The 27,870-nt window shown below is 39.6% G+C and overlaps 1 protein-coding gene across 2 annotated transcripts in view; it reads right to left on the bottom strand.

Annotated features, from left to right (window-relative positions):
• The window catches only part of TAF6L (TATA-box binding protein associated factor 6 like), a gene marked incomplete in the record, with an annotated part of 985,055 nt that overhangs the window by 791,122 nt on the left and 166,063 nt on the right, over positions 1–27,870 (bottom strand). For both annotated transcript variants that reach the window (XM_044057070.1, XM_044057071.1), the window contains 1 exon segment: positions 4,538–4,688. In XM_044057070.1, coding sequence (XP_043913005.1) covers positions 4,538–4,688 — 151 coding nt within the window.

Below are 27,870 nucleotides of genomic sequence, written 5' to 3'. Positions count from 1 at the left end.
TATATATTTAATGTTAAACAGTTGAATTTGATATATTTACAGTACAATGTTAATTAAAAGCTGAATGCTTTCAGTTTTTAGAAAATATGTTATATTCACCCGAAGATTAATTACATATTTAATGACTTGTTTTATTAATTTTTGTTTAAAAAAAATGGTGACTGGGATTCAGAAACCTATATCACACTGCACAAACCTATTTTGGGCAGGCCTGCTCAATGCCATATACAGTGCCACTGCAGTAAAATGACTCCAATCCATAGATGAACATCTGCCTCACTAGAAAAGCCACATGCAAATGCAGCGGTCCTGGGGCTAATTAGCTTCCCTGGAATTTTTTGGTCAGCATCATAATAGCTTGGTAGAGGGATGAATCACTTTACTTTATTACACAGGAAGCGAAGCAGTAAAACAAACAAAGAGTGTTTACAGTTGTTTGATAGTAGACTCCCATTCAGTCCTACTATGAAGCCATTGTGTGAGCATCTGTGTGAGCATTTATGTGGTACTTTATGTATTTGCAGGGGCATGAGTGCAGGTGTGATTTTTGTGTGTGTGTGTGTGTGTGTGTGTGTGTGTGTGTGTGTGTGTGTGTGTGTAAGCATTTGTACATGCCTGTGTAAAAGCACTGCATGGGTTGGTAGGAGGAACTCTAGAAATGTTGTCTGTAAGCATACAATGTTCGATTCAGACTTGAGATAACCCACTAAAGAGATGCATCTCCATGCAGCTTTATCATGTCTTTGACTCACAGTATATTGTTGTTGAGCTACTAGGCACTGCAATGTTGACCAAATAGCATTGGTGGCAACATGCACTCGAATCCTGGATGTTATTTTATAATGCATATTAATTAGTTATTGAATCACTGCTTCACATTGTTTATTATTTATTTTTTTGGTGGTAGTGATTTTGTGTATTAGCATTTTTTCCCCCTTGTACAATTTCCCCCCTGCCTGCATGAGAGCTGTTAGCACCATTGCTTGCATCCCTGTTATGACAGTGTTTTACTATGGATGGCCTAACGTCTTCCGTAGTGATGACATGAAAACTAAACTTCAATCAATGTAAGGACCATTTTTTTGTCCCGTGCATGCATTCACCTCAATGTGCACACACAAGGGCTACAGTCATTGTCTTGGGCACTCACAACAACATCCTCCTTGCACTGGCTCTCCACATACTGACAGGCTTCTACCTGTGTAACACAGAGCAGTAGCATAAGCCAGCTGGGACTATGATTCCTTCCATCTCAGGATGGAAATATCCATCTTTCCCCCTCATCCTCAGTCATTTTGGGAGGTTGGCATAATGGTTAAGGTTTTTACCTTGCAGACACAAGGTGCATGGTTTGATCCTCACATGGGGTAACTGGCTAGGTTTAAAATGGCCCAAAAGGGCAGTTAGCCAGTACTAATCTATAATCTAATCTATGGACTTGAGTCACTAACTGAACTCAAGTCACTTGGTCTGTAATCAGGAATTTAGCCTCTATGCCACTGGTGCATATTACTACTTAATTGGTATCTGTGGAAGGGGGAACTTGTACATATCTAGGTGCAAGTTCTTCCCCTCCAGAAACCAAATAATATAGTGGCATATGAATGTCTGCAAGTATGCATGGTGTAGGGGTAGGGGACTCTTCCATATATCTGTTCAAAGCCCTTCCACAGAAGTTAACAGTGGTACTTAATCTACAAATATGCATTTACATTTGGTTTTATATTTGTATTCATACACCATCATCGTCCTTCAAATTTTTCCAGTTTTGGTACTATTTTTCTGCAGTTTTCCTGTGACCCTGCTGACAACCCACTTCAAGTAGTTGGCTACATCTGATTTATAACCTATGAAACTATACTGGTCTGCAGTTTGATGGCACTCCTGGTTGAAAGAGCTTCAGGCAAACTTAACAATGGCAATGGAAACTACCTTTAAGGACATGGAACATCATCTCAGTGGCAGGGAAAGAACTGTGCATGAGGAAAAAAGTACAGTCTAGATATAAATGGATTCAACTTCCGTGTACAGCATGAGCTCCAGAATAATTCTTCACAATGAGCTGTGGTCTTTTTCCAATTCTGGGAATACTGCTCAAAAGAGACCCTGAGCAGGCATGGGTACACTCTGAACACCTGAGATGAGGGCTATGCAGTTGGAGGTTTTCCCTAGCTGAAAAAGAAGAACGGTTTTAGTGCAAATGCAAGACAATAACAGGAAAACTCTGGTATCCATGAAATAAAACAGATGTGATGAAATCTCAGAAGGCTGAGTCCTTATGCAAAACAAAGTATTAAAACAGCTCCTTGAGTCACAGTTTTAAACAGAAACCCCAAATGAAGGTCTAAACTGACCGGTAAATGGATGCAACACAAATACTTGCAAAGGAAATAAGAAGCACTTCCTAATGAATGACTCCTGCTTGACGGCAAAAGACATTGCAGTTAGCAATGCACTTAAAAAAGTATTCACTAAATAGTTGCGAGACCCTGGAATCCTAGAGCAAGAAAGACAAACTGCTCCTTCCAAAATTCACTCACTTCAGGCAAAATCTGAGCTGGTGTTAAGGGTCCAGAGTGGGGGGGATATTTCTTCCCATGCTCTCTTTGGAAAGAGGATACAGAGATGAATAGACCAGTTTACATACAAATATGACATAATGTGCTTGAGGAAATTTGCTATCAGTCCTAAATGGCATCCAGTCCTTTGTGAAATCAAACATAGCCCCATATAAACAAAAGTCTCCAATTTTAAGATTTTGGAAACTGATGTAATGGCCATCAAGAAAACAATCTTTCAACAGATGAACTTCAAGGCCACTGAAACCCCAAGCTCTAATGCAGGGCTAGGCATGAATGTGAATTATTCCATTCATGTTACAAGGAGATTAGGTGTTCTAATGAAGACGTAGAATGCTTTAAGGAACTAGTAGACTAGTTCATGCTGGACCATCCTACCCTCCATTACATCTAGATGGGAAGAACTGACAGACAAATGCACCCTCAAAGCAGAATATCAGACACCCAGATCAAGCACTTGCATGCTAACTCACTGGAGCAGCACAGCTTGCCTCTTGATCCAGATGCAAAAGCTCTTCATCGAGAAGGCCTTCCACTTAATCAGACATTCTACTACCAACTTCACTCACCTCTGACATGAGTGTGAGAATTTTGACACGCTTAGGTGATCTAAACCAGAAGCAATGCCCTCAGCTACAGCTGGATGACACTCACTGCACCATCTAGGTAGTCAGGAAAGCCTGAACAATGAAATGGAGACCAAATGCCTGTAGCTAGTTTCATCACGATGTATTTTAAAGGATTTCTTTTTAATTATATTTATTGAAGCATCACTTATGACGGGGTAATCATACATTTACACAAATGAAAAAAAAAATACATATTAACATATTCTCAGTTACAAACATTATACAGCACTTATAATCTTCTATACAATCATTATCAGACAAGCATTACACAGCTCACTCAATTCCTACCTAACCTTAAACCTCATTCCTCCTCTGAAACATTAAACTGCATGTATTGTTCCTACAATTCACATTTTAATGTAATTTTCTTCTACACTTTTCTAAAGATCCCACTCCAGTTCTTTTATCCATTACTCTCTACAAAGGATGTTTGAGCAATCTATAGGCTATAGATGTTAGTTCTTTAATGCTGTAAATGTATACATATTCCGTTTTCAAATATAAAATTCCCACTTAATAGAGAATATTTTGTACAGTTACTTTTTCTTAGCAAGTAGCCTCATCCTGACATAGAAATGTTTATTTTATTTATAGATATATATATATATATATACACACATATATATATATATATATATATATATACACATATATATATATACATACAGACACACAAACATACATATGTGTATATATGTGTGTGTGTATATATATATATATATATATATATATATATATATATATATATATATATAAAATAAACATTTCTATGTCAGGATGAGGCTACTTACAAGAAAAAGTAACTGTACAAAATATTCTCTATTATGAATTTATAAAAATATATATATATATATATATATATATATATATATATATGTATATTTTTTTTTTATTTTTTTATTTATTTTTTTTTTAACATCAGCATGCTAAGTGTAAAACTCTAGCACATAAGCAATATTTAAAAGCACAGATTTTTCTTTGCACTTGATTGAATATTTCTTTCTCCACACAGGCTGGTCTCACCTCCTGTGAGGAGCTTCTTTGTGAGGGCATTCTCCAAAAGTAAGCCATGGGCAATCAAAACCTCCTAGTTAACAAATGTAAGCAAATAACACATCGAAAATTCGAAAATATTATGAGCTTGTTAGTGTGTCATTTTCGATTTCAAGAGCATCAAGTGGGAAAAAAAAAAGTACAGCCTCTTGATTTGATAGTCAGAGATATTAGCAGAGTCCCAACTTAAAATGCATTTACCTTACACGGTGATATCCACACACACTAAGTGCTAGTCTGTCACCTACAGCAGAAATGAATAATAAGCATTCTTACCTCGCACTACGGTCTCTGCACAGCCTTTTGGAATGTTGGTTGCCAAAGCCAGCTCCACCAAGTTTACTTCTCGATCCTCCACAAAATACAACTCTCCATCTTTAACAGAACGGAATGGTAGGGTATCTGGGGCACCATATCCACATACTACCTAAAAGCAGGAGACAAAGAGAGAGATAGTGATGAACTGATATAATTAAATATAGTGAAGTACTTATTCACCTGGCACACTCTCCTGAATCACAAAAATAATTTTTTTTTGACCCATCGGGGTCACTGTTAGCAACAGTTGAGCACTTATTTTAAATTATGCCTTAAACACTTTTTTCATGTTGGCTTTTTGCTTCCATCTTTGCTGACCATTGAGCTTCCCTGCCTGTTTTAAGCCCATCTCCTGTAGTGGTTACCTCATCATGGAGGCAACAGCTAACCAGAGGGGCATCATCCAAGCAGTCACGGAGGTGTTGTGTGCCCTCATACATATCCTGTCAACAAAAGATAGTGGCTCCTACCCTGTTCCTGATGGCCGAAATGAACACTTGCATTATGGCTAGTATTCTATGCCCTCCTCATGCATGTGTGTGTTCTCACTCACACATACATGAAGGTCATCATCATCAGTAAAGGCCTACCAATCTCGTATCCTCCATCCTGGACATCCTAATGTTGTGCAAGCTTCCATCTGCATGCCAGCAATCAGCCAACCAAAACCACCATTCCCATCTCCAAGAATGGACAAGCCAGTGTTTGCTGCTGACTCATTATATGAACCACTATTCCAACTCTGGTCATCTGGGCCATTGCTTTATCTCACTACACCACAGAGGCAGAAAATAATTGAACACTTTAAATGAAGACAAGGGCCTTCCATGAAGAGCAAAACATGCATTGATGCTATAGAGTAATGGTCTTTGGCTGTCACAATGAGCTTCCTTCATAATATGGAAGAGCACTTAAGATCACCCTACCAAAACAAAAATCACTTTGGCATCCACAAAAAGAAGAGTATGCTTTGCACAGTACCTCAGGGTCGATGCAAAGCCACTATGTAATTCTTCCAACAAAGAGTCAGCCTACAACAGCAGCACCCCACCAAAAAAATCATACACAAACAGTTTAAAGAACAGCAAAATCACCAGTCTGTAAACAAATGCATACATCTGCCTGCAGTTCTTCTGATGCAGTCTCTTCTTAACACAGAAACATCTTAAGAGGCCAATATGCTAAATGTATAATTCTAGCACAAAAATGGAAAGGCAACCAAATGCAGATCTGATGAGAAAATGCAACATCAGGTCCAACCTGCTAACCACCTTCTTGATGACTGCTGCCCAATCGCAAATTCCAATCACTGGACAGCAACATTTCATTTATCATTAGCTTGCTAAGTTGGAGATCATGCAACAATAGCCAAGGGGAAATAGTTGCTATTGCATTTAATCAGCGGTTCCCTTTTCTTCATGGTTGCGCAGTCTTGCAGTTAAAAAACTGCAGAGGGTGTAGGAGGCACAAGGGAACTGACCCCTAATGAAAACATTTTCTTTGTTGTTGTAATTGCGCCTGCTTCAGAGAAACTATGTTGCTATTCTGTCACTGGATGCTTTATTGTGTATGGTCATGAATTGATCTCAAGAGGTTCCCATGCATATGGCTCATTGGTAGTCAAGGATGAGATTTATTGGCTTTTAACTAGGTGATCTACAATCACTTGTGCTAAACCTATAGAAACAGCACATTAAAAGTCAAAAATGTTAAATACACGTACTTTTCACATTTGTTTCATTCTCTCCATGAGATCTGGTCACCCTATCTGTGAAACCCTTGTCCAAAGTAATGTCTTAGGCTAGTCACCACACATTACTCAGCCAACTCCTGAGCTTAACTTTCTTATTCAGAGCTAGTGCAGGCATGAGAATGCTCTATACTTAAAAAAAATCATTTAAACCAACAACATGCAAAGGAGGAGCCGTGATTTTGCCAGGAACCAACTGACAATACACTTTGCTTTTTAAACAATACAGTGACAAGCTTACTTCTATGTCACCCTGGGTCATTTATTCATCTCTGCTTCAGATTTGGGCAGCCTCAGTTGGAGCCAATCCCAAGTAAGCAGTGCTACTGTTGTGATATGACTAGAAGGGACCATACCAACCACAGCTCTAACATCAGCTTGGGGCACAACAACCAGATGGCAAAAATAAGCCAAATCCAACTAAAAATCAAGGAGTGACAAAATTGAAAACCAGAAGCAAGTGCCCTACCCACCCTGGAACCAAGTCCTACCAGTCATGTGATTTCACAGGACCTTGATGCCTGTACAAAAGTATCTATTATGCGATTTCCAGGCAACTTCCACTAAACACAGACAGCTGCTCTTCCTTCTTCTTTTGGCTGCTCCCGTTAGGGTCGTCACAGCAGATCATCTGTTTCCATTTCTTCCTGTCCTCTGCATCTTACTCTGTCACACCAACTAATTGCATGTCCTCTCTCACCACATCCATGAACCTTATCATAAGCCTTCCTCTTTCCCTGTTACCTGGCAGCTTCATCCTTGGCATTTTTTTCCCAATATACTCTGCATCCCTCCTCAGCACATGTCCAAACTCATGTAATCTTGCCTCCCTGGCTTTGTCTCCAAACCTTCCAACCTGGGCTGACCCTCTAATATACTTAATCCTAATCCTGTCCACCCTCTTCACACCCAGTGCAAATCTTAACATCTTTAACTCTGCCACATCCAGCTCGGACTCCTGCCTTTTTGTCAATGCCACTGTCTCCAACCCATATAACATAGCTGGTCTTCACTACCCTCTTGTAGACCTTCCCTTTCACTCTTACTGGTACTAGTCTGTCACAAATCAATCCTGACACTCTTCTCCATCCACTCCATCCTGCCTGTACTCTCTTCTTCACCTCTCTTCCACACTCAACATTATTCTGAACTGTTGATCCCAAGTATTTAAACTCATCCACCTTCGCCACCTCTACTCCCTGCATCCTCACCATTCCTCTATCCTCCCTCTCATTCACACACACATATTCTGTCTTAATCCTGCTGACCTTCATTCCTCTTCTCTCTAGAGCATATCTCCACCTCTCCAGGGTCTCCTCCACCTGTTCCCTACTCTCACTACAGATCACAATGTCATCTGCAAACATCATAGTGCACGGGGAATCCTGTCTGATCTCGTCTGTCAACCTGTTCATCATAGGTTGGTACTAGGCTATCGGCCCTAGGGCCTATACAAGCCTAGCCATAACAATTCTCTGGCTATTTCTTCCCACACTATTTACTTCCCTGGACCCCTGTCTAGCAGGGTGACTGGCGTGATCCCCGGGGTGAATTTCCTTTCTCCCATCCAATCGTCAAAGTTCCTTTTGAAGAGGGCCAAACAGGCGCTCTGATTGACATGTATGGGCAGTCTATTCCAGAGTCTGGAGAGTCTCTGGGTCAGGAAACTATCCCTCCAGCATGTCTTGTTTATTGTGATGACAAGGTTTAGATCCCTGGAGCGTGTGGCTCTAACGGATTGGGATTTAAGTGTAGCATATCCAATAGCTCTGGGTTTGACAAGGCTTTGTATGTTAAGCAGAGATCGCCTCTGAGTAGTTTTTTAAGGCGGTCAGTGTAGGGCATCTACTTTAGGCCTGTGATTCTTTTAGTGAATAGTGCAAATAAGAAAGGGCTCAGAGCTGATCCTTGATGTAATCCCACCTCCACCTTAAACGCATCTGTCACTCCCACCACAGACCTCACTGCTGTCACACTACCCTCGTACATATCCTGTACCACTCTTGCCATACTTCTCTGACACTCCCGACTTCCTCATGCAATACCACAACTCCTCTCTAGGCACCCTGTCATATGTTTTCTCTAAGTCCACAAAGACACAATGCAACTCCTTCTGACCTTCTCTGTACTTCTCCATCAACACTCTCAGAGCAAACATCACATCTGTAGTGCTCTTTCCCGGCATGAAACCATACTGCTTATCATTAATCATCACCTCCCTTCTTAACCTAGCTTCAGCTGTTCTTCCTAGTTTATCAAATTAATTACATTCACTCTGCCTGTAAGCTACTGCAATTAGTATAACCAGCCTCCAAGACAAACTGAAAAACATCTATTTTTTTCAGTAAATATTTTGTACAAGTGATCTAACTCTTACTAACAGACAAATGCTAAAAGTGGACTATACAGCCTGGTGAGAAATAACACATCTAAACACTCAGCAAACTAAATGATCTTTAAAAAGTCTTTCAGCTGAAGATGACACCTGGGGAAGTTACTAATACTTGCATTTGGCAATGAACTACACCTTAACAGTCAGAAATAAAGGGTGGTTTAAAATGTTGCACACTGCTCACCATAAGATCAGCCAGTACAGCAAGTACTGATATATCTGCTCTGCCTTACTTTGGAAAATGTTTACTTAACAGCTGCAACATCCTATTTACCCGAAGAAGAGAGACAGAGACAACCAGGATTTGTGCGTCCATGAACCCTCAGAAGAAGCATGACAACTGGAGGTGCTTAAAGGAATATAGCTTGTGCTCTCATGTCTAAAGCTCCCCAGAAAAAGGACGAGAGATGTATGACTGACACAGTCAGCAAAACGTTTGAGAGAAATCAGGGATTTTTTATGAAGCAAGAGAGATGGTTCTCCCTGTTATTTAACAGTCTGCAGCTTGGACATCCACTTATTGGACATAATAGCTATCCGGAAGATCACCTTCAAGGGCACAGGCATCAGTACACAGAGACAGCCAAATTCCAAGGGTAAATATGACAACATACCAACTGTGAAATAAAGTCCAAATGAAGAGATTCTTTTTCACTGGATTTTGGCAACGGGGGAAAATCCACACAGGAACTGCTTCACCAACATGTACAGGGCCACAGAGTTTATCCTCCATAAAAGACTGATAAACCAAGACAACAGAAACATGCACTATATTACTGTGTAAAAGATAAAACCAAGAACAAACACATACCTGAAATAGGCCAAAAACCTGCAGATTCATAGATAGAGAGGAAGGAGCTACTTCTCTGTACAAATGGAGAAACTCCTCCACACAACCTATAAGCCTAATGGAAGCAGACTCAATCACCTCCAAGATCTCCCTAGGTGTTCTGATAAAATTACAGGAATTACCATGACAGATAACACACTTATATGTAAACAAGTCATCCTTTCCATAGGAATGGCACACACGTAGCACTTGGGTCAAAATCATCTTAGCTGAGGTTAAGATTTATATGGGTCACTGTGGGGACAGCCAAAATGTACCTTGGTCTTTCTGCATAACATTTTTTATAGGAAATTAGGAATATATACAACTGCGAGATGCCACACAGGAAAAGAAATATGGACATGGGAAAGAAAGAGATCTAAACTGGTGTAATATTTATGCAAAGGAGAAAGACAAATTAAACCAACAGAAAAAATGCAGCCCCAAAGATATTCAAAGCAAAATATAGGCAAATGCATCCTGATATAGAGAATTTCACAATAAAAAAATAAGATCACAAAGAGAGAATGCAGAACAGAAGAATAGTAAAGTAGAAGTTGAAGTTATGGAATACCTGTGATTTGAAGGATTTAGTGTAGAAAGTCCAACACAGGTTATATCACAGCAGGATGGAATAACAAGTCCCCAAATTGGAAACAGAAGGAATAGGAGAAATCTGAAGAAGAAATATGGGCACGGGAAAGAAAAATATTTAATATGCTGCAATGTTTATGCAAAGAAGAAAGCAAAAATAATCAACAGAAAAAGAGCAGCACCAAAGATACTTGAAGAGAAATGCAGGCAAAGGCATCTGGACATGGAAAATTTTGCAACAAAAAAATAAGAAAACAAAAAGCAGAAAAGAGATTTGTAATGTAGAGAAGTTAAAGAAATAGAACCCGAGGTTATGGATTACCTGTCAAGTGAAGGATTTAGTGTAGAAAATCTAACTCCAACAACATCACAGCAGGATAAAGCAACGGATCCCCAAATTAAGGAAAATCAGTGTAGCGTCTGCATCTGCTCAGATGCCATATGAAGATACTTTGGAGCCTTCCATAGTTAACCAGTACAAATGTTCCGTTGGACAGCACAGCAAGGGAAGGTATAGGAAACCATGGCAACTCTGACACAGTCAGTGTTGTGGAGTGATAGGCCATTGAGTTCCCATATGAAAGAGCAATGGATGACACAAGATGAAACTGAAGGGAATGCGGCACAGGAAAACGCTCGGAAACATTCTACAGAATGCCCACAGGAAATTAAGAACAAGGAATGTGCCCTCAGTTTAGAAGAAAATGAAAAAGAACTTGAGCAAGAGGGAGTGTATAAATATTTGGGAACTGATGAAGGATCAACAATAAAGCATGAACAAATGCGAATAAAACTTAGTAAGGAATATTTTAGATGACTGAAAGTAATACTGAAAACAGTGTTGACATCTAGGAAAAATGTTCAACCTATAAACCAATTTGCTCTTCCTGTCCTAACTTATAGTTTTGGAGTGATCGACTGGCCTCAAAAGGTGTTGGACAAGAAAACAAGGATGCTTCATGTTCAAATGTTTTCTAAAAATCAGTGCATACCAAGACATATATTTCCCATCTGGAAGGAAGTATGGGCCTCCTCAAAATCGATTACATGTATAGATCTGCAATCGTGGGACTGCATACATATCTGCGGACCTCATAAGACCTAAACGTAGTGAAAGTCTTGAAGCATGAGGAGAATAAGTCTAAGATGACTTCCCTGCTTAGTTTAGCAAAAGCATATCAGTGTCAAGTGGTAATGGAAATTAAACCATATGTAGATAAAAATCAGGCAGCAACTGAATGTGCCAAAAAAACAAAAGAAAAAATATAAGGTGAAGGATCAAGTGAGAAGGCAAGAAATATGGAAAATGCATAAATATAGTTCCAAGTATAGAAAATTCTTGGAACAACCTCACGTTGATAATGATTGAAAGTAAGAACGGTTAAGGAGAAGTGAATTTAAACCAAAAGACGAAAGGTTATTACTGGTGGCCCAAGATAGGGAATTACATACACGTTGGTTGACAAAGTCCATTGAACATGTGGGAGAAAAAAGACAAACGTAGGTTTTCTAAAACAGAATTGCAAACAGTCGCACATCTTGTTGCTGGCTGTGATATACTATTGGCAGAAGGACCTGCATACTGAAAATCATAATTATGTGGCAAGGCTGTGGAACTGTGGATTGTGCAAACACTACAATATTGAAGTAGCTGAAAAACTCTGGAAACATGAGCCACAAGGTATTAGAGAAAATGATAAGATATTACATGGGATCACCAGTTACCAACAGTTCAAAATACAGATGCAAGAAAACCAGACACAGTAGTCCATGAAAAGAAGACAAAAGTAGTACTGATCACTGAAATGACTACACCCAGTGACTATAGTGTCTTATGTACAGAGAGACACAAAGTCATAAAATACCAGGATTTGCAGGCAGAAATGAGGGCAGTGTGGAAGGAGGATATCCAGACATTTCCAATAGTAGTAGAAAGAATGGGTCTTATAAAAAAAAGAATTTACAATTGCACTTAGATATGTTACCAATACATGTGACTGTACGAATTGCAGGAGTGATTACTGGGCACACTGTAGGTGCTGGCTAACATCAAAGATTGAAACAATAGTAATTGCATGAACTTTAATCACATTTTGACTTAGGAATGAGGTCCATTCTCTAGAAACCCAAAAGACTTGGGAAATTAAAAATGCCAGGAGCCTGCTTCTCCAGTAAGAACTTTAACGTTATAACGTATGTGAACACACACAAATGTGAGTGTATAAAGACACACATTTTGTGCACTTGTATGTGCAGACATATATATATATATATATACATATATATATATATATATATATATATATATATATATACATATATATACACACACACACGCCTATAACAATACATACACGGGTATAAAAAATATATATATATATATATATATATATATATATATATATATATATATATATATATATATATATATATAAAATATTTTTTTTTTCTATTGTGTACGACATTAACGTTGAAGACAAAACAAAAACGTTCAAACATACACAATACAGAAAACAACAAATATCACATAACATAATATCAAGAAAGGAAAACCATTTCCTGTCCAGATATTAATATTAACCCTCCCCCCATAACACTAGTCTCAAATTCATCTGACTAGTGGCAGTGTTAAGAGTAGTTTTTTTTTTTTTTTTTAATGAAGGAAAGGTGTAGGGTTAGGGTTGAGGGAAGTGGCAGCATTAGGATTGGGGTTAGAACCCACTGCTAAATAAATCTTAATAATGGGTGCTGACCTAACCCTGATACTGCCCCTTCCCTCAACCCGAACCATACATACACCTTTCCTTCATAAAAATCATCCCATAACCATGACACTACACAAGACACACTTGGACACACAAATATTCACAAACACACACAAATACTGTATCAAATCCCCTAACTTAACCCTGACCTTAATCCTAAAATATACAAACTCACATAATACAACACCTACCCCTCACTCATCACCGACTCAAACGCTAACTCGTATACACATGCTCTCACCCTCCAGTCCTGCTTTCCTGTCTCGATATTACACGACATTGACATTTCTACCACACGGCTATCCATACCAGTGACATTAAGCCACACACCCCTGCGCTTGTCGAAGAAATGACATTCAACAAAATGCAAGGGAACCATATACTTGCATAGATACACACCAATGTACGCATTTATGTAAGTATATGGCATCATACTGAATACAACTATATTGTCAACCGACTTGGTTGGCCCAAAATTATTAGCTGACTGTATCATCGAAACGCAACAACAAAGCATCAATGAAGCATGTCAGATTTTATCAGGTGCTTGGACTCATTTTCCAATACTAACACTAAGTGTGTCAATCTTCAGATGAGACATTTAATCAAGGTCCCATTTGTCTGAGTTGGTGGTAAGCAGACAGATGTACAAGATTCCATGGTACTTGGTGAAAAGACATGGGCACGTCCCCATTATCCTGACCAATTTTTCCCACAATCAGCATTAACAACTCAAAGTGTAATTAAGAAAATAAAATATCAACTACATATTCAAACACTCCGTCTGTGAAAACAAACTCTAAAACCACTGTATAAGCTCTCTTTACCCCTGCACACTCCTAACTGATGTACACAAACTCTGAAGTCTTACAATTATACAGAAAAGTGCAACGGAAACAAAGTCAAATGCACTGCTGACCCATTAACAGAAGTGACTCTGGCAATACTTTTAATTTAATTAATACCAGCTATGGACATTAGTCACCCGAATGGACTCCTGACAACAAATGCAACTGAATTAAAATCCATACACACTGTTGACAAACCAACTTTTCAGTAACATGGGGTAACCCATACTTTCAGTACATGCAAGAGGGTAAAGGAGGGAGTATATCAACATATTCCAAGAACCAGGACTCGTGGACTGCAGTATCAATCAGAAGCTTTTGGAGACAAAATCCCTTGTTAAAATCCAGGAACACAGCACTAAAGAAGTGTTTGCTTCAACTATGACCTAACCCTAAACCTGCAAAATCAATGTTCCATGTTTGTTTTACATATTTAAAAGTATATATTCATTACTTATTTCTGCCTTTGTGAGTGATGCTGTGGCTCAAAAGGGTCACAGAATGACCAGTTTGCTTACCAAGTTAAATAAAATTAGAAACATGCCACTGCTCACTCCCCTTGCCTTACTGAAGGAAACAGAAGCCAAGTAATGCTGCATTCTCTTTTACCACTACCAGAATGACCTCCCAAAGTATCCGCTTCTAAGGAAGAGGGCATAAGTACTTTTCTTTGGAACCAAAACTCCAGTACAGGACAGATTTTCCCTGGGATGCATATGATCAAAAGGCACATAACCTGATCAGTGGCCCACTGCCACGTTCACACTGCTTCCCTAGTAGAGGGGTAAGAATGTACAAGAATGATTGTTTATCTGCCACCTCACTGCTTTCCTATCTGACTTTATCAGAGGAATTTCAGGCTTCAGCAGGCCTTTTACTAACTGCAACGAGTCAGCAGGATTACTCTCAGCAAAAGACGATTTATGTGAGAATGTTTATAAATCTGATCCTAAAGCCTGTATATGAAAGCAACTTCTAAAGGGGCCTTTGAAGTATCAAAGAACATTAAAGTAAGGGGAAAAAAAGAAGAGGAAAACTGAGCTGACAACATGGCTCAGGTTGTAGAAGTACAAAGACACACAAATCAGAACTGTATGACTGGAAATGATCAAGTGGAAACAGTGAGATTAATAAGACTAATAGTAATGAAGATTATTCTTCTGTACAACTGAAATAGTAGACACTACTGAATTAGAGATGGGACATCCCTTAAATCAGGCTGCAAACAATACATGAATAATTGGAGATTCAGTTATTTAAGGGACTGAAACAAGTTTGTAGAGAGGATGATGATAATTAAATAGTGTTACACCTGCCAGAAGTAAAATGCAAGATATAAACAGGGCTTAGGATATCTATATACAAGAAAGTACAGAGCTGTTTTTATTCATGTTGGATCTTTAATGACTCAATGATTGTTAGTAGGAAACTTTTAGCAATGCTAGATACTATAGCTTGCACAGGTATTAGGATATATTTTTCACAATCACATACAGAAAGGAGAGTCAGGTTAGTTTGAATAAAAGATTTTTGGAGTAAACACCTACAAGAAAAAATGGAATGAACAGAATATTAATGCTTAATTTTGGACACTCGTTTACTTAGGCAGGATAGAGTTTGCTTGGTAAGACGAAGGGAAGATAATTTTTTAATGCAATAGACATCTGGTTAAAAAACACACAAAGAAAAATCTAGCAAAGCTAGACTTTCCACTGTGTGATACCTTAAACCTCTTGTATTTTTCTTTTTGTGTTTTTTAACCAAGTGTTTTTCCTGTGTGACCTTTTTACTCATTGCTTTAATTATTAAAAAAAAAAAACGGGGAGTTAATATGATAGGGATTAAGGACAGTTATGAGCCTTGATATTATGGAATATCAGATAACACCAGTACTACAGATTGCGTAAACATGACAATACAAATTACAATTTTTGTAATGTACAGAGACCATCAATGACAAGTGATTACTTGGATGAATTCATACATTTCTTGTAAGTAACACAGGATGGAAAAATAACATATGGGATTTAAATTTACCAGAGACAGACTGGTATAATATTGATTTTTCCAACATTACAGTGGTGGTGCTGCGGTAGCGTTGTCGCCTTACAGCAAGACGTTGTGCGGTTCGATTCTCAGCTAGAGCGTCTTCTGTGTGGAGACATGCATGAATGGGCGTACCTTTGTTGAAGGTTGTGTGTCAGGGCTGGCAAACTCGGCACATAAAAAATCTACTGCCAATCATTAGCGGACCGGAGTTCCACTGTGGCGACCCCTAACCGGGAAAAAGCCGAAAGACACAAACAAACTAAAGAAATTTACAATGCACAAAAAAAAAAAAAAAAAAAAAAAAAAAAAGTTATGTACTCACCATAACGTTCCATCTGAGTAGTTGTACTTCATTTGCCTTCAACCTGTGGGTTACGGATCCATATCGGATCTGACTCGGCTACATAACTAGCATCTGATCTGAGCTCCAAGCTCCTCCCCTTACCCATAATGCCCCGTCTCCTTCTTCCCTTCAGATCGAGTTTGCTGCTCAAAACATAAGATATACCCAAACCCAGCAAGACCTTACCACTACTGGCAACCCAAATTTCCTGAGGCAAAGCATGGCAAAGAACATGCCTGAAGTGTCCACCTACCATATATACAGCCAAAACAATACTGACAAGGTCAGGGGAAGGAGGAAGGGGATGGTTGAAGACAAATGAAGTAAAACTACTCAGATGGAATGTTATGGTGAGTACATAACGTCTTTATCTGAAGTAGTTGACTTCATTTGGTCTTCAACTTGTGGGACAGAGTCCCCAGCTACTATACACCTGGGAGGCCCTCATGGAAGGACATTATGGAGAACAGCGGAGCCAAAAGATGCCCAGTTCCTGGATACAATGTCCAATTTATAATGTGAAATTAAGGTATGAGATGAGGACCAAGAAGCTGCAGAACAAATCTCATCGAATGACACCCTGGACCAAAAAGCCACTGAAGTAGCCATAGATCTGGTAGAATGAGCTTTTATCTGACCTAGTGGGGAAATTCCCCTAACTGAGTATGCCCGAATAATACATTGGGAAATCCAGCGAGCAACTGTAATTCTGGAGATCGGTTTCCCTAAAAAGGGTTTTAAGTAAGATACAAAAAGTTGGTCAGACTTATGAAAGGCTTTTGTCCTGTGCAAATAGAACCGTAGTTGTCTATGCACATCCAACAAATGTAATTTTGTATTCTCCTTTATTTTGAAAATTTGAAAAAAAGACTGGAAGAATGATCATCTGATGCTATCTTAGGGAGAAAGGATGGGTTAGTAGACAAGGATACCCTATCTTTATGAAAAATCGCAGATAAGTTCTGACACTCTCCTAGCAGAAGTAATGGCAGCTAAATAAGCAGTCTTCCAAGACAGATACTGCAACTCTGCCGAGGCTGCAGGTTCAAAAGGGGGTGAGACTGAAGCCTGAAGCACTAAAGTAAGGTCCCACGGAGGCACAGGGTCCTTCACCGGGGGTCTCATAAGAAAGGTACCCTTAAGGAAGGCCTTGCAAAGTTTAGAAGAGGCTAACAAAATCATATTTTCCCCCACATAAAAATTAGAAATTGCAGCTAGTTGGACTTTGACAGTGGAGGAACTGGCACCTTGCTGAAAAATCCCTGCCAAAAATTCCAATATGCAGACACTGGAGCAGTAAAGGGATACAATGCACGTTGCGAGGCCCACAGTGAAAAACATTTCCACTTACTATGGTACAACCTTCTGGTGGAAGACTTGTGAGCTGCCACCAAAATGTTTTTAATGGGAGAAGATAAACCAGGAGTCCTAATAATCATGGGAACTGGAGCAGCCAACTATGAGCTTTAGACTGTCCAGGTCTGGATAAGGAATCCCTGAGGGATGAGAAATGAGATCTGGAACCGAATGCAACGTCCATGGTGGAACTACTTGAGACCATAGAGAGGGAAAACAGACTTGGCGAGGCCAGAATGGGGCAATGAGGATAACAAAGCTCCCCAGCCTGCGTACTTTCTGAATATATGGTCAGATACTTAGCCCTACTCAGCTGATCTAAGGCTTCATCTGTCCAACCAAAGGGGTAAGCATACGACTCTGTGACATATTTAGTTTCCTGTAGTCCACATAGAACCTGGCGTTGCCATCGTTCTTTTGTACCAGCACCACTGGGAAGGCACAGGGACTGGTAGACTCCTGGATTACCCCTGTTCCAAAATTTCCTGTATCTCCTCCCTCAGAGTCTGTCTAACTCATTCAGGCACCCTGTAGGGGCCTGCTTGATAGGCCTTTGGGGTCCTGTATCCACATGGTGCTGCACCAGGTGGGTACACCCCAGGTTTCCTAGTGAACATACCCCCCAAACTCCTGTAACACTATTTGGAGTTCTCGAACCTGGGTAGGGGATACCTGCTGGGACATTGCTACTCCTTCCACTAAGATCAGTCACCAGATCAACCTCAGACTCCTCCTGCCATCCACTGCAAAAACTCAGGACCAGGGCCCATCTATCATGGTAAGCCTTCATCATGTTAACATGGTACGATTTGTGCCTCTGCCTCCTGCCTAGCAGTTCTACAATGTAGTTAACATCACTAACCTTCCTTACCACTTTGAAGGGTCGGGTCCCTCCCAAGCTGCCTACAGCTTATTGAGTCTGACAGGAATGAGGACCATAACCTGCTCTCCCACAGCATACTCTTGGGCTTAAGGATTCTGGTCATATCAGACCTGCTCTTGGGCTTCTGCCAGGTTCTCCTGGCCCAAGCCCATGAGCTCCCTAAGCCTTGTCCTGAGGTTTAGGACATATGCCAAAACTGATCCCTCACTCTATGCTCATACAGCAACTCAAAGGGTAAAAAACCTGTGGATTCCTGGGGTACCTCTCTGTATGCAAACAGCAGATGGTGCAAGTATATGTCCCACTCTCTCACACTGGTCTGCAAATGCCCACAGCACAGTCTTTACTGTAGAGTTTAACATCTCCACAAGATCATTAGTCTGGGGTGATAGGCGAAGGTCTTTAAGTGTGTCACCCCACATCGCTCCCACAAACAAGCCAGCAGGTCTGACAGGAAACTGGCACCTCTATCAGTCAGTATTTCTCTCGGGAAACCTACCCTGCTGAAAATCTCTAACAAAGCATTTGCCACCTTCTCTGTCTCAATGGAGTACATAACCACCGCCTCAGTGTATCTAGTAGCATAATCTACTACCACCAGGACATACTTCTTCCCTGTGGAACTTGGGGTACTCAGAGGCCCCACAATATCCACAGCTACCCTCTGAAATGGCTCTTCAATCAGAGACAAAGGCATCAAAAGAGCTTTGACCTTGTCTCATGCCTTCCCTATTTTCTGGCACTGCTCACAGATCCTGCAGTACCGGTTACATTCCTTGCAATCCAAGGCCAATAAAAGTACTACATGATACATCTCTTGGTATGCTTTATGCCTATATGATCTGCAAAAGAACTGTCATTGGCTATGGCTAGAAATACCAGACAGTAGATTCTAGGTACTACCAACTGCTGTATTGCCTCACCATCTAGCCTTCCCTCAGGGGGTCCACTCTCTATACAGTAACCCTTTGTTCTAGTGTACAGACTTCCCTTTTCCTTGATGATCAGGTGCCTTCCTGCCTCCAAGTCTCTTAGTGTAGGGTCCAAGGGCTGAGCCTGCCTCAACCCTATCATTGTGACCCTTCCCAACTCCATTTCCACAAGAAGTCTGTTATCCTCTGACAGCGGTACCTCAATGTCAGCCTGGGTACTACCACTCACCTCTGCCATTGCAATCACTCTGTCCAAAAGAACATCAGTACCTACCAGCAGCTGTGGCTCACCTTCAGGTTCAATGCTACAGGGTAGCTCCCTTCCTGAAATAGCCACCTCACCAGCCCTGACTTCAGGTGTGGGGTCTGTCTAGGTCTTCCCCAGGCTACCAGATTCACATGCCTGTCTCCAAGCCTGACTGCATGTAACTGCATGCACACAAGGTACTGCATTATCAAAATCATTCCCTATCAAGACATCTGCAGGGATATCCTCAAACACCCCCTACTTGCTTGCTTCCTTTTCTACCCTCCCAGTCAAGGTGTACCTTGGTCAAAGACATCTGACTTGAGTGGACTGCCCAAGCAAGTACTGCTGCAAGCTTCACAGTGGTTATGTCAGAGGCTGTCTCCCTCTTAGCGGTGGCTTGTTTTCCTTCTACTAAGATGGGACAAACTCCAGTGACAGTTTGGTACCCCTGTGGTCTCCACACAACTTACAACTGGCATACTGTTATTCCCACTTGCTGGCTCCCCCACCTTTTGTTTCAAACCTTCCTTTCATGGGTATCTACATGATATATGGCCCCACTGGTTACATTTTAAACATCTAACCCTTGATCCTGGCCATGTACCTGTACTAGTGGTTTCCCCTGTTACTGGTGGACTCTGTTAGGGTGGTTTAGGCCGCCTACCATGGGTTCCCTTGTATCCATGTGCTAAGTAGAGATCCCCTTTTGTTCTCCAGCTCACCTGCAGAGTTACACTCCCGGTCTGCCAATCAGATTCTCATGTCCTCAGGCAAAGTGCCAAGGGCTTGTTCCCTCACCAAAAGGTCTGCCAGCCCTTCAAATATGCTGACCTGACACCCACTCAACCACTTATGAAAATAAGCGCTTAACTCAGCAATACAATCACATACATTTTCATCTGCCTTGGGTCTATGCTCACAAAACATGTTTCTGTAAGTTTCAGGTGTTAGCTTAAACATTCTGATTTACTTTATTATAGTTTAAAGAATCAATATCAGACAATTTAGAAACCGCAATCGCACCTTTTCCATGAAGTAAGGTAGTCAGGAACCATACCCAGAGCCCTTGCTCAACATTATACTGTTTATATATGAATAAAGCTATCAAAATTATCACCATCTGAAAACTGTGGAAGAAATTTGCTGACTTTTATTGCTTCCGGGGTTTGGTTATTCACTTCCCCATTACCTCCATGACCCTGAAAAAGAGTCAGCATCTCCCTCTCATGTTGGTGTTACTTCTCATTTTCTTCGGCCACCATACTCTGCAGTCTCTCTGCTGATTCTAATTCCCTATGTTTTGCCTGCCACAGTCTCTCTGCTGATTCTAATTCCAAACGTTTGGCCTCCAGGTCAAGTCTCTTAACTCCTGATCGTTTTTCAAGTCCTCCGAGGAAAAGGTGAACTCTCCTGTTTCTGAGGACGGCAAATCCCAATCACCAGATGGGTTGTCTTCCGGTTACTGGTCTGTGCCGCAGATGCAATTAAGGCTGAAATAATTTCCTCTTTAGTGAGGTTGGCATACACCAGTCCTTCCTTTGGCTTCACACACCTTGGCCAACTGGTTCTTTGTTAGCTTGCCATAATCCTCTGTTGACATCTTTGCCTGCTTTCCCTGACTAAACTAGCAAAAAATAAATAAAACTTTTCTGAAAATGAAACTATGTTTACCTTATAGCTGCTGACAGTACACACACCTTCAGTGACAACTGCCTACAGTCTACAGAAGTTCAATTAATATCCCACAGCTACCACCAATATGTGGCACCCCCCCGGGCCAGTAATCAAGCAGCCTAAATTCTCACCACTGACACCGGTGAGGGACGTTCACTTGGAAAAAAGTTAGATACACGCAGTATTTCCAGATGCAGCTCTTTGCATTAAGCACAATTTCCCTTAAGAATACACAAGGAACACACTCAGTCTGGGGTATGGATTTCCCTTTCTCTCTCTCCAGGCCCCCAATAAGACTTCCCACTGGCATATCCCACTGGCACAGCTGTAGAGTTGAGTCCTCAGCCGAGAAACCAAGCCAAGTCCTCCAACCCCCTCTCTGTGAAACCAGTGCTCTGTGTCCCTGCCCCAAGCAGCTGATACACACACTCTGAAATTCGATTCTCACACACACACACACACACACATGCGCGTGCGCCTGGGAAAGGCTGGTTCAGATTTACTCACTCTGCTAACCTTTGACCAGACTATAAGGTAGTTACTGCCACCAGGCAATCCAAAGCCAGCTCTTACAAGGGTACCCAATTATACTGAGTGAAATTAATACAAATACAAATGGTAATGTTGACCAAACAGTAAGGCTTTAAGGAGCGACCACAATGTCACCAAATAATCATAAGTACTCTCAAAGGTTAACAAATTTTCTAAAAGACCAGCCACAATGAAAAGTTTAAATATATTTAATAATAAGTAAAAAGAACATGAAGATACTGAATATTTACAATAAAACACCAGAATTTCATTCACAGGAAAAAATTAAATATTAAAACAACACAGATGAACAGATTCACACAGAAATACAGAAAAACAGTACTTAACTAATCTCACTATTTTATTCCTGACTGATCTAAAGAATTACTATTGCCTGGTTACTTACTAAAGCAAGGCAAGGTGAAGTGAGTGATGGATTCTTCTTTGTCGGGTTGTAAAAACAGACTGCTATGAGACTTCTGTCTCATCTGGTATTAAAAAAATCATTTTAATCCTAAATTACAAGATCACATCTCATACATCTGGCCATCTGACTTCTGGTTCCCATACTACCCCCTTTACTAGAAAATGAACCATAATTTTGCACATATGTGTTACCATACACACAGACAGAGCGTTGCTAAGATGCGTTATAGCATCTGGAAGCCATAAAATCATTACAACAATTCCACCCTTCTGGAGTAGCAATTAGTTCACTGCTACGGACAATACAGAAGGCTTCCAAGTACATACTTTTCGTCTCTGGCTGCATTGAGACCTGTGAGATACAATCTTTATGGGCTAAACCAGGTAATTTAATTTCAAGATATTTTTTCTATAAGTTAGCTGGGGCTGAGACTAACCTCTTCTCTTCCAGAATCCTCTGTTACAATATTAATTTCAACAGTTATAATACAGTCTGACATACTGATGCATTTTTCTTTCTGCCCAGCAGGACCCACTGTTGGTACATCTGTAACAGAAGCAGCTTTAGAAAAACATTTTTAACACCAGCACCTGTAGAAATCAGTTTGATATATAAATGACATACAATTTATTACAAAACTCCAACTAGCTATGCTGGCATATGTTACATATCCGCTGCCCTACTTCTCCTGGCATAGCTGGCATTACCTCACATTGTCACAAATAAATTATTACACCTAGGTATTAAAGGAGACCTGATAAGATTGCTAACTGCATTGCAACTATCTTAAAGCAACTGGACAGGTGAAATTATAGGTTACAATCAGGGTGTCATAAAGGGCTCTGTCCTGGGCCATACACGTTTAGATTGTATCTTTCTAACGTTATCCTTTCATGTGAAGTGTTCTACAGTTTGAGTGCAGATGATCTGTAAATGAGAACACTGATTACATCTGCTACAGACAAGGCATGACTGCAAAAGAACTTAACCAACTGGGCACAAAGAACAATATGCTGACATACATATCAAAAACTAAGCATATGAGATTTCTGAGAGAAAAACTGAATGGTATATATTTAATACAGCACACCACGACTGAAACTGAAGATTCATTTAAGGACATAGGTATATGGGTAGAACCAGCTTCGAGTCTTCCAGATCAATCAACTGGTTAATGACAGTTATAAAACTATAAGCTGTATAAAAAGTATTTAAAGTCTAGGAATCAGAAATGATCAGTGCAAGTTAAATTAGACCGACTCTAGAGTATGTAATAATAAAAATATGGAAACCTTATAAGAAAATTATCATCAGTAAACTGAAATGACTACAGCTGAAATATGTCAAGGGTATCCAGTTATTAGGAAAGATTAAAATACCTGAATGTGTGTTTCATATAGATTTAAGAGGAGACCTAATTAAGGCATATAAATCATTTAAAGACAATTGCCTCTGAGAATGCTTGGTATTATCAAAGAAGAGTAGAGAAGCACTGGAAATCCTGCGTAGAAAATTATACAGGAATAAGAGATGTGTTAAATGCTTCTATGAGAGAGTAATGGACACTTAGAAGGAAACAGGCCATTACATTATATTAAAGAAAACACTAATTTACATATTTTAAGAACAAATTGGACATTTATTATGAGGATGTCTGCTATGGTACATTGGCAGGCTAGAAGGTCATTATTGCTCATGTTTAAAACATTGGTATGTATGTTATCAAAGTGCTCAGCTTCAAAAGGCAATGCACCTAAGACTGCTATGTCATGCTAAGGAATTTCAGGGCAAATCAGCAATCACTTTGACCCTACCAGTTTAAGAAAGAATGGTATTTTAACATTGACAAAAATGAAAACTGCTTTTGTTCGCAAACACATGTATTATATATATGGAGACACTTAACATTTGTAATCATACATACATTTTCTTCCCTGGTGAAACATACAGGATTTTTACTTATGATATAACAACACAGTAAAAAGAAACATTCATGATCATTACTGTACTTTGCATACTGAGCAGAAGTTCATCACAACACCCACAAGAGAGTCACAGAATAATGCAAAATGGCATACTAGGACACTGAAGGCATATTAAGGCCTGCATATGGAGTCTAGGTATACAATGTCACATCTCAGCCACATTTTACGATTTCTTTATTAATCTTTCAGGTCATAACTCAACTACAAAACGAATCAAAGACTGATACTCTTTCCTTGAGAATTTTAGTCCAAATCAAGAACAAATCTGACTCAATGTTTTAGCTGTGTTAAAACATGGCATTTTAGTTGCAACGCTTTCCAAAAGATCCTTTAGAAATGCATATAATTTTTCTTCTGGTGTAATAAGAACTTACTGCAATATAGTCTGAACATTAGCTTTACTTTACTCTTTAAGAAGTCACCAAATACTACTGCAAGGTGGAAGCCAGACACAGTGTTACACTGTGACAACAAATGCATTTGGAAACACTGGATTTGCTACCTGTGTATCAGGTCATGAGTCAGTCTCTTTAGGGCAGATTATAACAAAACTAAAATCAGAAAATCAGAATATGTGGTACAGGATACTCAAGAATGCTATCTACCCCAAGGACTAAAATTCATCTCAATCCTGATTTACAAAGCAGCACACTGCCTCTGTCAGGATACAGAGTTTAACCCTCATACTATATATAATAATGGAAATGTTGCATTGTTTCATTAAATATTTATGATTTCTTACTTCTAATGGAACAGACCTTAGTGCACACATTCTGAACAGCTTCACCATGCCTTTTTTTTTCTAGAGGTCAAACAGCCCACAAGAGCAAAATGGGCATAATGCCAGACTGTGAAATCAAAAACCCTCCGAAATACCACCTTTGATAGCAGTGTGTAAGAAGCAATATATTAACTCCTCTATGGCACTTCATAATGAAAAGATTCAAAGATTCTAATAAGATACCTGGGTAAAACAAAAATCTAGAAAGCCATCCTACATTCGCTCAAACCTGATTTATAGGGCAGCAAACGTCCTTTGTCAGCACAAGAAGTTTAGGCTTCTCACTACATAAAGTAACAGAAATGTTGCCAAACCTGGTGAAATATTTATGATTTTTTTTATTCTGTGGATGTAACAACACAATACAAAACCTGGATAAGGGCTGCATTGTACCACCCCAAGAAGAAGTGGTACGTACACTTGCAGCTTAGAAAAAATGAGTATGACACAACTTAGCAGCCTGATATTTTCTACTAATTATGTAGGCCTACTGGAGAAAGCTAATAATGCAGGATTAAATTTCCGAAACATGCTAATGTTTTGTAGTAAAGATAGACAATAAATCTAGGTATTCAATTATAAACTGTAGTTATAAACTGTAGTTGGTTGTGCTTCTAGGTGGAGAGTTAGTAAAACAGATGCATACTGAATTTCATAATTTTATTTCACAGTTCCCAATAATGCTTTACTTTTTTCCTACTCTCAGTAATAGGATTTCAAATGCTGGATAACACACTTCCATGGACACAAAAATTGTGGTTTTGCTCTTGTGATACAACAGCAAAATGTATTTATAATTGTATATATTACATACCCCCAAGAGATAAACTAAATGTGCACAGTTATTTCAAACTGAATCTAAAAGCATTTGCATTAGTGATGCTCTAAACAAAACTTGAAAGAGTAAATGTGCTGTGGCTTCAAGTATTTCTAAAACAACATTATCTTCAGCTCTTTTTTCACACACATTGTCCTAGAAGAACATGCTTCATCTGGGACAGCAAATCACCTCTGATTGTGAAGTCAAACAAATATAATAATTATGTTAATGTACTTCAGGTGTCTGATCTCAAAAAATGTATCCTGCCCCCACAAAAAGCCACACTGATGATCATTTAATACTGATCAAGTAAATGCCGATAGCTTTCATACAAAGCCTGTTCTATTTCCTATTTTTCCCCCTATTTTCTGTGCACATTTTTGATTTACGATTGTGGAAGACATAGTTGTCCCAGTAATGTATTTACCCTGTTGCTTTCATAAATACAATGATAATGTAACAGTTCTGTGCTTTCAAACACAGCCTGCCGTATTACCCTCAAAAACAGATGACTTCTGCATACCCCTCTGATATTAGGTTGTATGAAAGTAAAAGAACACACAGCAACTACACTGTGCCTCAACGTATTGCTCTCAGAAATACGTATACTCTCCCAAATCCTGTCAAGCCATATCAACAATCACTTCAAAGTGATCTTTAAAGCCTTTTACTTTCAGCCACAGATTCTCTCAGAAACAGTCACTCACTTCTGGTGATTACTTCTAATGTGTGAAAGCCAATTAAACAGAGGCAACATGGCCACAGTAATGTTTTACAAGTTATTGCTAAGTTTCCCTCCCCTCAAGTGCTGTTACGAAAAAGGGAAAAAACATAAATGGATCATGCTGTGGATAGTGTGTACTATTACTGCCAACAGATAAATACTGTATCCTGACACTATTTGAATTAAGCAATAAATATAAATGCAAGTCAACCACCAAGGTGATAAAAACAACAAAAATGTTATGGTTTAATGATGAGCGCTTTTGCGGGTTACCACTTCATCAGACCAAATAAAATATCAAAAACACAGTCAGTATAAATACAGATACAACAGCAAATAAAAAAGCAACACTACAATTAAACCAACAAAACAAAAGAAAAACTAATTTAAGAATTAACTAATACACTGCCACCTGCCCATCAACGCAGGTTTAATGGCTAGACTACAGTTCAAACCGGGCATCCTACGTGCTTGAAGGGCAACAATCCATTTAAGTTCCACCCTCTCAATGTAATTATTAAAATCTCTACCTCTTACATTCGGTGACACCAACTGTAGGACCCTGAAACTAAACCTATTGTGTCCCAACCAAGAAGAGGCATGGCTTGTTAGTGCATTGGTTAATATGTTATTATGAATGTTGCTGGTATGTTCCATGATACGGTCCTAAAGTTAACGTGTCGTCTTGCCCACATAAAACAGGGACATTTGTAGGAGTGGCAGAGGGGCACCTTACTTTTCTAATCAAAACAGGAGAGAGGCATTTGTTGTACATAGGTACATGAAGGGTTCCCCCCAAGTTGAAGTTTACTTATTCTAATAATGTTCAGCAGTTTTGTGATATCGTAAGGAAGGATTGGCCCATCCGGTTAGCTAATAAGATCATAAGTTTGAATGGGAGAGAACCACAGTTTATATTAAAAAGTAATCTTTCTCTGAAAAAGATGTGATGTTATGGTCCCTCTCATGGGGCATCAGCTGACAGTGCATATACATGGAAGAAAGGGCACATTTCCTTGCCGTAGTTATAGAGCGTGCAGTTTTATTGCTTCCGGTATGTTTTTTTGTCATCCTGTTTCTGGACAGGTTTTCTCGCTCAGGTTCTCTGCTACATGCAGGACTAGTAACTTAATATATTTGGCTACCTGTTGCAAATGTCTCCCGTTTTTATGTGGGCAACACAACATGTCAACTTAGGGAACGTATCCTGGAACATATCAGCAATATTCATAATAATGTATTGACCAATGCACTAGCAAGCCATGCCTCTTGTTTGGGACACAGCAGATTTAGTTTCAGGGTCCTACAGTTGGTGTCACCGAATATAAGAGATGGTGATTTTAATAATTACACTGACA

Source organism: Protopterus annectens, chromosome 15.part0 (assembly GCF_019279795.1).
Source record: "Protopterus annectens isolate FY-2018-M chromosome 15.part0, PAN1.0, whole genome shotgun sequence".
NCBI classification, from domain to species: domain Eukaryota; kingdom Metazoa; phylum Chordata; order Ceratodontiformes; family Protopteridae; genus Protopterus; species Protopterus annectens.
This window is presented reverse-complemented; position numbering and strand designations above follow the sequence as displayed.